The 13,054-nt window shown below is 47.2% G+C and overlaps 1 protein-coding gene across 1 annotated transcript; it reads left to right on the top strand.

Annotated features, from left to right (window-relative positions):
* The first annotated feature begins 167 nt into the window (after positions 1-167).
* Positions 168-9,597, top strand: LOC146342342 (vomeronasal type-2 receptor 26-like). Its single transcript, XM_084807809.1, has 5 exons — positions 168-203; positions 1,759-2,613; positions 3,324-3,551; positions 8,101-8,227; positions 8,696-9,597. Exons 1-5 carry the CDS (start codon positions 168-170, stop codon positions 9,595-9,597), a joined length of 2,148 nt encoding a protein of 715 aa, XP_084663935.1.
* The last annotated feature ends 3,457 nt before the right edge of the window (positions 9,598-13,054 follow it).

Consider the following 13,054-nt stretch of genomic DNA (forward strand, 5'->3'; position numbering starts at 1 on the left):
CACTCAATTCCAAGATTTATGACAGTGCATTTGATCCAGGGCGAAACTGCTGGGCCACTCTGGATCTTCTCTTCACAGGGCAGAGGAATCCCATCAATTATAACTGTGGCAGGAAAGAGAAATTGATGGCTGTCGTTGGGGCACTCACCTCTCAAAACTCCATCCAGATGGCCGACATCTTCAATGCCTACAAGATGCCACAGGTATGTGTTCATGGTTAGATTAATGTACGCACAGGGCAAGCTCCTGCTTGTATCAAAACTGGCTCCCTTCTGATCCTCCTGCCCCTGCTGCTGTTGTGGTGGCACAGCAGTGGGGCAGGAAGATGAGAGGGGACTGTTGCTCCCCTCTCATCCTCCATTTTGCGCACAGCAGGCAGCTGCTGTGTGTGAGACTTCCCTTCTCCGTCCACGGCCTGCACACAAATGGCTGCTTCTCCCCCTCCTGGGGCCCGGGAAGAGGAGAAGGAGCCCTTGCACATGGTGGCGGTGGTACTCGCAACACGTCACCGAGGTGGAAACTCCTGCTGGTGCTGCCTGCTCCCGGCCGCAACCACCATGCGCAAACCCCTCACACTCTCCTTTCCAGTGTTGGGATGGAGAGCATTAGAGGTTTGCACATGGGGGCGGCAGTGCTGCTGACATTGGCAGGGGGCAGCAGTGCGAGTCCCTGCCCCTGCTATCCACTGACTACCCCTGGCACCACTGCTGCCGCCATTTGCAAATGGCTCCTTCTCCCCCTCATCAGTCCTGGGAGGGGGAGAAGGAGCCATTTGTGCGCAGCGCCCATTTGCACACAGGAGCTATTTGCACACAGCACATCTGGTGGGGAGCCTGTGGCTTGGCTCACTAAAGCAAGCTGAGCCAGGGCCTTGGGGGGAAGCCATCGAACCCCAAGGGGGCTTGATTTCCCCATGCTGGACACCCCTAAATGGGAATAGCAACACTGAGCTACTCTGCAGGGCTGGAGTAACCCACACTCAGTTACAGCCATGACTCCTGTAATATAGATGTAATAATGATGAACTTTATGAGCATTGCAATGCCAGTTTAAAAAAAATATACCATTTACAAACTCAGAGAAATATTAATTAATTATTAAGACCTGAGTTCGAAAGATCATGAACTGCTGTTCTTCCTCCGCGCCAACGTTTTATTTTTGAGGGCGGGGGTAGACATATTACAGAGCTATACTAAAATCCAGGATTTCTGCATTGATCTTTGAGGCAGTAATCACTTTTCCACAACGAAAGACCCACCAAAAGGCTTTCCAATGCACCAGAAAGTTAATTCTGCAGACAGAGGGTGTGTCAAACACTGCTATGACTTCATTCATTGGCTAAAACCGATGAGAATAGGGAGGTGCTATATTTGCTTACAAACTAAACGGGCAGAGGAGTGTCTATGCATATCTCAGGTTCTACAAGAGCAAGTGGCTTGCTTTTTAAAAACATGAAAGCTGGGAATCTGGAGATTATGGGTCATCGGGTGTCTGCCCCCCGCTGGCCCTTCCTGTGGATGCCCATGAAAGCTAGTTGCTTCAACATCCTGTTTAGAATCTACTCGCAGCCTGAGTATTGATAACACCAGGCAAGTTTGCTAGGAAATTTAAGATTAGACTGTTAGAGACCACAATGTTTAAGAGTAGAGTATATTGAAGGAGGTTGAGATGTTGGCAAAGGTTTGGATGGAGTCAGTTTGGGTCAAGAACGACGTGATGGTTTTCTCCGTCCTGAAGGTATCGTATCATTCCCATTAGCTCAGCTATGGCGCCTTTGATCCAGCACTGAGGGACAAAACTCGCTTTCCTTCTTTCTACCGGATGATCCCAAATGAAGGTCCTCAGTATGTCGGGATTGTTGGGCTACTCAAGCATTTTGGATGGAACTGGATCGGCCTCATTGTTTCAGAGGATGACAGTGGGGAAACCTTCCTCCGAACGCTGAGACCAAGGCTCTTGGAGAACAATCTTTGCGTTGCTTGGATGCAAATGATCCCGACAGTGACAACATTTTTACCACATGAAATACTTCAAAAAAAATTGGGACCAATTCAATCAACTCTCACACTGAGTGAAATCAATGTGATTCTTGTGTATGGAGACAGTCAGTCTCTGGAAGCTTTACAGCTAGTTTTATACTCCAAGGAAATTGGTTATATGACTCCAACAGAGAGAGTGTGGATCACGACAGCTGAATGGGATTTCACTGCTTTAGTACCTGGGGGGAAATTCACCACTAAATCCTTCAATGGCACCTTGTCATTCAAACTGCATACAAACATGGTGCCAGGATTTCAAGATTTTGTGGAGATGATCAATCCTTTCCAGTCCACTTTTTATTTCATCCATCAATTCTGGGCCAGTGCGTTTATCTGTTCCTTCCCTATGTATAACCTTTATGTCGCAAACAAGAGAAACTGCACTGGGAAGGAGAAGCTGGGGAGCCTCCCTGGATCTGTGTTTGAAACAGGGATGTCTGGCCAGAGCTACAATATCTACAATGCGGTCTATGCTGTAGCACATGCTCTCCATGCCATGGATTCATCAAGAGACAAGTACAAAACAATGGGAGATGGAAGAACATGGGATCTCCAGAAACTTCAGCCATGGCAGGTACTTGCACCTCCAGGACTGAAATGGCAAAACATTATAATATACCATACCAGAATTAACTTGAAATACAAGAAAAGCAAAATCATGGATAAATCAACAGTAGAAAAGGGACAACCACGTTGCAGACTTAATTTCTCAGACCATGACTGAAAAAGAATGTCCAGCCCCTTTGAAACCCATGAAAGCTGTGTTCTGACTGGAAGTGGCTGTGGCAGTCAGTAGGTTTCCGATATAAGCTGTGCTTGTATGTCCATTATGGACTTGCACAGTCATGTCCAGAAAGTGAAGCTGTTGTGTGGACTGGCTGAGATTTTGTCGTAAACAATGCTTTTGCTGATTACCTCAGTTTGGGCAGGGGGCAGGAAGCATTGTATGCAAAACCCCAATCCAGGGTCACAACCCTATGAAGGAGTCCATTCAGAATTCCTATTGTGGCATATTAGGATTCTTGTTTTGTATATTGTGGAGACCACATGTGTTCTGGGAGTTCGTCGGTTTGTGTTGGTGCTCTGATTAATGTTAGTTGACATCTTTCTTCCTAGCTTGGATAGACATTTTAAAATGTTGGGAAATGACAAACTCTTGTAGATTCATTTTTGGTGGTAATGATTCAGTGGCTAATAGGTAGTGAAAGTCAGGTTTGCATAGCAGTGATATTAACCAGTTCCTTGCCGTTTGACCCCATTCCTTTTTTTTCTCCTTCCTTTTAGCTTCACTGGTTTCTGAGAAACATCCATTTTAACAACAGTGCTGGTGAAGAAATATTTTTCAATGATAATGGGGACCTGGCAGGGGGATATGATCTCATCAACTTGGTCACCTTCCCCAACGAATCCTTTCAGAGAGTCCAAGTTGGAAGGATGGACCCCCAGGCTCCTGTAGGGAAAGAGTTCATTGTGAATGGAAGTGCTATTATGTGGAATCATAAATTCAGGCAGGTAAGCACAGTGATCAACATCACCACATATTATAAAATATTATATTATAAAATATAAAATATGCACATCATATTTTATGCACATACTCTGGATATTGGCCTCAGGATCTTCTGCATTGGGATTTAGCAGCAAAACCTGCCGTCAAGGTTCCTCTTATGACCTGGACCCCCGGAGCAACTGCTTCAGGATCTCTTGCCTCCTTAAGAGGCCCACCTTCCTTCTTTGCAACTTCCCTTTCCCAGTAACATGGGGTTTAGGCTGTAGATGTGGGGTGACTGACACTCTGGAACCAGGGTTTAAACACAACAGTTTACTAGTAGATTTAATGCAAACAAATTACAACTGAAGGTATTTACACAATAGAGCTGAGTGATACAAACGGCATTAAAAGAGAATAAAAGTGGCAAAACACAAGTTCCTTTACCTTAGCTGTACTTAGACTTCTCTAGGCTGCTCCTTCCTGCTCCCTCTTCAGTCTCTGGTTTCCCAGACTCTGCTCTTACTGGCTCCCTCACTCTCTTTTTATACTCCCTCCCTCAAAACCAAAATTACTGCTTCAAATCTAAAACTACCCTAACTGTACTTAGACCCTTCTAGGCTGCTTCTTCCTGCTCACTCTTCAGACTCTGCTCTCACTTCAGGCTCTGGCTGTCTCTACCTCTTACTGGCTCTCTCCCTCTTTTTATATACCCTCTGCCCTCAAAATCAAAAGTATTGTTTCAACCATGAAGAAACGAAACTTCAGTGGAGAAATGAAACTAGTCCTCTCAGGTTTACCCCTCCCAACAGAAAACCCCAGACCTCTAGGCCTGACCTTTCTTCCATTTCCCTCTGTAGGCCTCAAACCTTCACACCTGGGCGCAGCTAAGATGATGGAGATCAGCTACTCAGCCTCTCCCTGCTGTTCCCCTTCCCACTTTTCATTTGTACAACATCAGATGTATTCAAGAAGCTTTCCAGGAGGGTGAAATATATGTAGGACAACGTGTACCAAGTTTGTCTGCTTCCTGTCTAGGACTGGGCAAATCTGTCAATTTTGCTTTCTCCATAATTCAGGGTTTGTTTGTTTAAATCTCAAGGTCTTTCTCTCCCAATAGGAGCTTCATGAATTGTAGCAAACTCTTATCAAAAATGAACTGAAACAAAATTCTCACCCATCTACACCCACCAGATTGAATCAGCACAGGTATTCCCAGCATAAAGAGGATCATGACGTGCCTGCTTGCCGTATAGCTGCTTAGAGCAGGGATGGGCGAACTCACCAGTTCTTGGCTGATACACCCCTTACTGGGCCCCCATCAGCTGCCTAACCCTACTCGCCGCACACGGCGAGCCCCTGAGCGGTCCAAGGGCAGGTGATGAGAGGCTCCTGGCCACCCACTCCTTTATTGACCTGCCATTTTGAGTAAAATTGGCTTCTGGGCCTTTTCCGTAAATAACCATTTACGCAAATGGTGGCCATAAGGTGGCCATTTATGCAACATTACAGGCGTCAATGGTCCATCGACGCCTGTAATGTTGAGTAAACGGCCACATTATGGCCACCATTTGCATAGATGGTTATTTACGAAAAAGGCCTAGTTGCCATTTTAATGCAAAATGACAGCTTGGTGAGGGAGCGGGTGGCCACGCACTTGCCTGACTGAGTTGGGCAAGCAAGGGCATCCACGGACTAGTGTTGGGAGTGGGGGGCGAGCCAGCAAAAAATTGCTGAGCTTCAAACCCCCACCAGAACCCCTACCACCTCTAGTTTAAAATGTGGAGAAGAAGAAGGTGGCAACCCAGTTAAGCACTAACATGGTTGAAGACATCGGGATTCATATCCAGACTTTAAGAGCTCAGGACTCAGATCCCTGGGCTTGGGTGGGGAGTTTGTCAGTTTGGGTTCCTCCCCCATTCCATGTTTTAAAAATCTTAAATCCTTTTTGTCCCAAATATGGAGATCTTTGCAAAGTTTGGTAATTTTTCATCAACACTGCACTGAAATGAATTTCTCATCAATCCCTACCCTGTATTTATAGGGATATTTCTTTATCCAGAAGGCTAAACAAGTACACTAGCACCTTATTACGATTTCTTGTGACAAACCTTATGGTATCTTTTAGGAATGTGGATTTTGCTCTGCTAGCTGCTGACATGCCAGTATAAGCTATCTTCATGTAGGCAAGTTACCACTTTTTAAAATCCTCTTTCAAGTTTTTCTGATTATTTATTTTTTTATTATATTTATGATACGGTAATCTGTCCAACTGACTAAACTAATAATGCAATTCCCAGAGGCTGTACATTTGCATTAAAATACCATCTGATTGCACTGCTTCTCTCTCTCTCTCTCTCTCTGCACCAATGGGAAATTGGAAATCAATGGTAGCACTGCATGAATCTGATGAAGAGGACATATTAGTCTCCAACTCTGCAGAAGACTCTCTCTTTTCTTAACCACAAGAGACTATCAAGGCTACACTCACTAGAAACTGATGTATCTATTCCTGCTGTTATTTCTGTTGCTGTAGACTTCCCAACTTGGGACCCTCCAGAACTTTTGTACTTCAGCTCCCATCAAAGAATCATAGAATCATAGAATAGTATGGTTGGAAGGGGCCTACAAGGCCATTGAGTCCAACCCCCTGTCAATGCAGGAATCCAAGTCAGAGCATCCCTGACAAATGGCTGTCCAGCCTCGTCTTGAAGGCCTCCAGTGTGGGAGAGCCCACCACCTCCCCAGGAAATTGGTTCCATTGTCGCATTGCTCTTACAGTCAGGAAGTTTTTCCTGATGATCAGCCAGAATCTGGCTTCCTGTCACTTGAGGTCATTATTCCGTGTCCTGCACTCTGGGATGATCAAGAAGAGATCCTGGCCTTCTTCTCTGTGACAACCTTTCAAGTACTTGAAGAGTGCTATCATATCTCCCCTCAGTCTTCTCTTCTCAAGGCTAAACATGCCCAGTTCTTTCAGTCTCTCTTCATAGGGCTTTGTTTCTAGTCCTCTGATCATCTTTGTTGCCCTCCTCTGAACCCTCTCCAGTTTGTCTGCATCCTTCTTCAAGTGTGGTACCCAGAACTGGACACAGTACTCCAGATGAGGCCTAACCAGTGCTGAGTAGAGGGGAACTAGTACTTCCCGGGATTTGGAAGCTTCTATTAATGCAGCCCAAAAGAGCATTGGCCTTTTTTGCAGCCACATCACATTGTTGGCTCATATGCAGCTTGTGATCGACAACAATTCCAAGATCCTTCTTGCTTGTAGTGTGGTTGAGCCACGTATCCCTCATCTTGTAACTGTGCATTTGGTTTCTTTTTCCTGGGTGCAGAACTTGGCATTTAACCCTATTAAATGTCATTCTGTTGTTTTCTGCCCAGGGCTCCAGTCTATACAGATCACTTTGAATTTTGTTTCTGTCTTCCAAAGGATTAGCTATCCCGCCCAATTTGGTGTCATCTGCAAATTTGATCAGCATTCCCTGGACCTCCTCCTCCAAGTCATTAATACAAATGTTGAAGAGCACTGGGCCCTGGACTGAGCCCTGCGGTACCCCACTCATTACCTCTCCCCAGTATGAGAAGGTCCCATTGATAAGCACTCTTTGAGTCCGATTTTGTAGCCAACTGTGGATCCACCGGATCGTTGTTTCATCTAGCCCACTTTGAGCTAGTTTGCTCATCAGGATATCATGGGGCACTTTGTCGAAAGCTTTGCTGAAGTCGAGGTATATGATGTCAACAGCATTCCCACGGTCTACAAGGGAGGTGACTTGATCAAAAAATGAGATCAGATTTGTCTGGCAGGACTTGTTTTTGACAAATCCATGTTGGCTTTGAGTAATCACGGCATTGTTGTCAAGGTGCTTCCAGATGGATTCCTTTATCATCTGCTCCAGAATTTTCCCCGGGCTTGATGTCAGACTGACTGGTCTGTAGTTCCCAGGTTCCTCCTTTTTACCCTTTTTGAAGATTGGGACAACGTTAGCCCTCCTCCAGTCATCTGGCACTTCCCCCATCCTCCATGATTTCTCAAAGAGAATAGACAGCGGTTCTGAGAGTTCTTCTGCCAGTTCCTTTATGACTCTAGGATGCAGTTCATCTGGCCGTGGAGATTTGAACTCATTCAAAGTAATGAGGTGTTCCTTCATCTCTGGCCATTGGCTAGAGTGGCTGCAGCTGATGGGAGCTGTAGGTCAAAACATCTGGAAGGACTAAGGTTAGGGAAGGCTGCTCTGGGTGGGTGGTAGTGTGGATTGGGTCCAGTTAGTCGAATCCTTCCCAACGCCCCAAAAGGGAGTGTAGAAGAATGAGCAGGAATGAAATCTCTGAGCTGTTCACCCAACTGAGACAGTGGACAAGCAGTCTGTGGCAATGGCAGCAAGAAGCACCTTCATGAAAGGTCTGTGGTAAGCGTTGGGCCTTCCTGATGCATTAATGTCTTGCCATATGCCCAAAGATGCTGACTTGACCAAAGTCCTGAGAACATACCATGTCCTGAAGAAAAAGAGATGTAGCTGAGGAAAAGTTACTTTCATGCCAAATGGCTTTCCTTCTGCTTTCCATTAGACGCTGCCCACTTCCACCTGCGTCGAGAGCTGCCACCCGGGACAGAGCAGGTTCGTCCAGCAGGGGAAGCAAGTGTGTTGCTATGATTGTTTTGCGTGCCCCCAAGGGAGGATTTCCATCCAGATGGGTAAGTGAAGGAATCCCGAGTTATTGGAAAATAACCCAGAAGTTTGTATTTCAGGTATTTTTTAATTCCTATCATGGTTCTCTAAATATGAATATATGAGTGTGTTTACTATGAACAGCGGTGGACAAAGGAAGATGAAACTTTGTTCTATGAGCTCCAGTTAAACAATTCCAGCTATATAAAGGGAATCTTTGTGTTCTTTGGCCACTTACCCATCTGAATTCTAGAGATAATCTCACAAAAATCCAGAAGTTTCAGATTCATATGTATTTTAATTCCTATCCCTTTTCTTGAAAGACAAATATATTACTGTGTTGAGTATGAACAGGGGTAGGAAGAGGAAATGCTGACAGAACCATTATCAGTGATGCTGAAGAAAGAGGATTTGTTAAATGAGGTCAAATTAAAAGACTGCAGCTAAACACAGAGAATTTGTTTCAAAGTAAAGTTTTTGCTCAACACTTTCAGATGCAGATCAATGTGAGAAGTGCCAAGAAGATCAGTATCCAAACAAGAATCAGGACCAATGTATTCTTAAAGTCATAAGCTACCTATCTTATGAGGAGCCTTTGGGAGCAGTTCTCACCTCCTTGGCTCTTTTCATTTCTGTGATCACACTTTTGGTGTTGTGGACCTTCATTCGGCACCAAAATACACCCATTGTCAAAGCCAACAACTGGAGCATCACCTGTATCTTGGCCTACTCCCTGCTGCTCTGCTTTCTCTGCTCCTTCTTATTCATTGGCCGGCCTGGGAAGGTGACCTGCCTTCTGAGGCAAACAGTGTTTGGCCTCATCTTCTCCATTGCTGTGGCTTGTGTGTTAGCAAAAACCATCACTGTGGTTTTGGCCTTTGTAGCTACAAAGCCTGGAAACAGGATGAGGAAATGGGTGGGGAAGAGACTTCCTGTATCAGTGATATTGTCTCTCTCTCTTATTCAAGCTGGCATTTGTTTTGTGTGGCTGGCAACTTCTCCCCCCTTCCCAGAGTTGGACATGCACTCCCAGGTCGACGCGATCCTAGTTCAGTGCAATGAAGGCTCAGCCCTCATGTTCTACATTGTCCTGGGCTACATGGGGTTTCTGGCCCTCATCAGCTTCACGGTGGCTTTCCTTGCCAGGAAGTTGCCTGATACTTTCAATGAAGCCAAGCTGATCAGTTTCAGCATGTTGGTCTTCTGCAGTGTTTGGGTGTCCTTTGTGCCAACCTACCTGAGCACCAAGGGGAAATACATGGTGGCCGTGGAGGTCTTCTCCATCTTGGCCTCCAGTGCTGGCTTACTGGGTTGCATCTTCCTCCCCAAATGCTACATTATTATATTCAGGCCTGAATTGAACACCAAGGAGCAATTAGTCAGGAAAAAAGAATAGTCCCAGCTAGGGGGAGAAGTGACATCATTCTTTATTTCAGAGTGTCTTTTTCTTGAGCTATTTCCCAACCTGGTGGAACTAAAGTGGGGATAACACTGCTTCCCCACATTTGCAATTCCAGTGGTGTCCTTTGAAGGTGGTAGGGGCATTTTTGGTAGGGGTGGATGAAAGTCAATTACCTGTCCTCGAAGGACGTTCGCGGTGGGGGGGAGGCGCTTCGCTGGTCCCCCCGCGAAGTTCAGGCCGGGGGGGGAGGCTTCCCGCCTCGCCCCAGCCGAAATTCAGGCTGGGGGGGAGGCTTCCCGCCTCGCCCAGCCGAAATTCAGGCTGGGGAGGAGGCGCCTCGCCTCGCCCGGCCGCGAACGCGAAAGTTAAAAAAAAAAAAAAAAACGCCCCCTGATAGGCTACGTGACGATTCACGTAGCCTATCATGGTTAGGTCTGCAAAGTCAGCCGTGATAAGCTACGTAAATCGTCACGTAGCCTATCACGGATGACTTAAAAAAAAAAAAAGCGCGTACACTAATGGCGGCCCCCATAGGGAGCCGCCATTCGCGTTCCTTATTTAGTCGCTGTAGTCTACGTAAATGTTTACGTAGACTACGGCGAAAATAAGGGCAACGCAAATAGCGTTGTCCTTATTTTCGCCGTAGTCTACGTAAACATTTACGTAGACTACAGCGACCAAATAAGGAACGGGAATCGCGGCTCCCTATGGGGGCCGCCATTATCCGTACACACTTTTTTTTTTTTTTTAAAGTCACCCGTGATAGGCTACGTGACGATTCACGTAGTCTATCACGGCTGACCTTGCAAATCTAGCCGTGATAGGCTACGTGAATCGTCACGTAGCCTATCAGGGGGCGTTTTGTTTTTTTTTCTTTCATTGCAATGGCGGCGGCGGCAGCCGGTCGAAAGACCGGCTGCCGCTCCCGCCTCGCTCGAACACCCGCCGAACCGCCGGCCGGACCAGCCACCGGGAGGGACATTCGGTGAAGGTAAGTCCCATCCCGGGGGCGGGGCGGGGTGTGTGTGGAGGATTTCTCCCCGAAACTTGTTCGGGGGGCCGAACACGTTGGCGCTCAGCCCCCCGAAGTTTCGGGGAGAAATTATCCGCCATCCCTAATTTTTGGTGATTTTCACGGGTGGTATTCAAACTCTATCCATTTCTGGCTCGTGGTGGCTACCATTATCTAAGGTGGCCAGTGTTAAGTGGCCTTGCAGACCAGTTGGCGCATGGATTGTTGAGGATTTCAGCATGGAGATGGGAGGATAATTGACAGGGGGGTTGCTTGTTTGGGCTTGAAGGAATCAGTGGAGGATGATTAAGAGGGTTGGGATTTGTGGGCTGGTTTAGTTTCATGTCTATGAAACTGAGGTAAAAATCAAGAAATATCTGGTTTGTACCTTCCTTCTGCCAGGAACTCACAAGGTCACCTTAGGCAAGCCACTCTCGCTTAGCCTCCATCTCCCCCCCCCTCCATCTGCAGTATGGGGGATAACAATACTGACATAGCTTATATATGGTTGTTGACTTGTTGTAAGGATTACAACTAGGTCATTCACACAGAACACTTTGAACCCCTAAAAGCTGTGCAAATGTCATGTTTTACTGTTAAGGTCAGCGGAATGCCATGAGTTCCTTCCCAATACTGTGGGGAAGCTTTGTTCAGTGAGGATAATAACCAGACACTGAAACTGAGCCTTTTAGGGAGCAATCTTAAGCCCCCGAAGCATTGTCTGAGGGCCCTTAGGAGAGCTGGGATTCCCCCGTCTGAGGAGACTCTGACCACAGAAGTGGGATTTGGACATCCCTCCCTGTGCTGCCCTGTCACAGCTGGTCCAGGAGCCTGCCCTCGCTTGCCCTTGCTCATGTCCTCCCAGACTCACCCTGACCTGTCCGGCAAGGGCCCACATAATGCCTCTAGTATTAACTCTAGTTTTAACTAGAGGCATTATCAACCTCCAGTGCCTCTTCTGTGCTTCCGATCATTTGGTGTGGAGATATGCAGACATTTTTCTGCCTCTCTCAAAATACTAGAACCTGGGGTATCCCATGAAGCTGATTGGTGGGAGATTCAGGAGAGATCACAGAAAATACTTCTTCACACAGCGCATAGTTACACTATGAAATCCGCTAACTCAAGGTGTAGTGACGGCCACCAATTTGGATGGCTTTAAAAGGGGATTAGATGAAAACCCAGAGGAGGAGGCTATCAATGGCTCCTAGTCCTGATGGCTATGTGCTACCTCCAGTTCCAGAGGCAGTTAGCTTATGCTCTTGAACTGTGGTGCTGGAGGAAAATTCTGAGAGTGCCTTGCGCTGCAAGAAGATCAACCCAGTCCATACTCCAGGAAAGAAAGCCAGACTGCTCACTTGAGGGAATGATATTAAAGGCAAAACTGAAGTACTTTGGCCACATCATGAGAAGACAGGATACCCTGGAGAAGATGCTGAGGCGAGGGAAAGTGGAAGGCAAAAGGAACAGGGGCCGACCAAGAGAAAGATGGATGGATGTAGGGATATACGAAATTGCCCTCACCTGTCTCCGCCATGTTCTGCTGGGAGTGGGAGGTGCTCCGTCCCTCCCCCCGGAATCCTGGCCGGCTGGCTCCGCTTGGCGGAGATTCCATGGAGCTGCCGGCCGGCTCCGCCAGCAGCCGGGCATCCAGCCGCTGGCTAACAGGGACGCAAATGGCGGCAGCCATAGCCGCCACTGTTTGTGTCCCTGTAGTCAGCCGTGATAGGCTACATAAATCTTTACGTAGCCTATCACATCTGAGTTTAAAAAAACCGCGCGTACACAAATGGTGGCGGCTACGGCCATGGTTCGTGTCTATGAAACTGAGGTACACAAATCAAGAAATATCTGGTTAAGAGCAATCTTAAGCCCCCGAAGCATTGTCTGTGGGCTCATAGGTGAGTTGGGATTCCCCCCTCAGAGGAGACTCTGACCTCCGAAGTGGGAGTTCGACATCCCTCCCTGTGCTGCCCTGTCACAGCTGGTCCAGGAGCCTGCCCTCGCTTGCCCTTGCTCATGTCCTCCCAGACTCACCCTGACCTGTCTGGCAAGGGCCCACATAATGCCTCTAGTATTGCACATATTATGCTTTCCTGGTCCCAAACTGCACATATTTAAATATGCACCTTTTTAAGCCCCCTTTTTTGCAAAAAATGGGTGGCAAAATGGTGGGCGCTCACCAGACAGGCCCGGAGTGAGTGCGGGCGACTCGTCAAGCTTGCAGGGGCAGCGTTTCAGCAGGCGCCCGGAGAACCTGAGCTGGGGTGGGTTCCTACATGCCTACCTGCAAAGGAGATTGGTTACTGATGGATGTTTGCAGGTCCTTTAAATGATGTTGTCAACCTCCAGTGCCTCCTCTGTGCTTCCGACCATTTGGTGTGGAGAATGTGGATATGCAGACATTTTTCTGCCTCTCTCAAAATACTAGAACCTGGG

Source organism: Heloderma suspectum, chromosome 6 (assembly GCF_057233095.1).
Source record: "Heloderma suspectum isolate Gila_16-S chromosome 6, 16-S_ref, whole genome shotgun sequence".
NCBI classification, from domain to species: Eukaryota; Metazoa; Chordata; class Lepidosauria; order Squamata; family Helodermatidae; genus Heloderma; species Heloderma suspectum.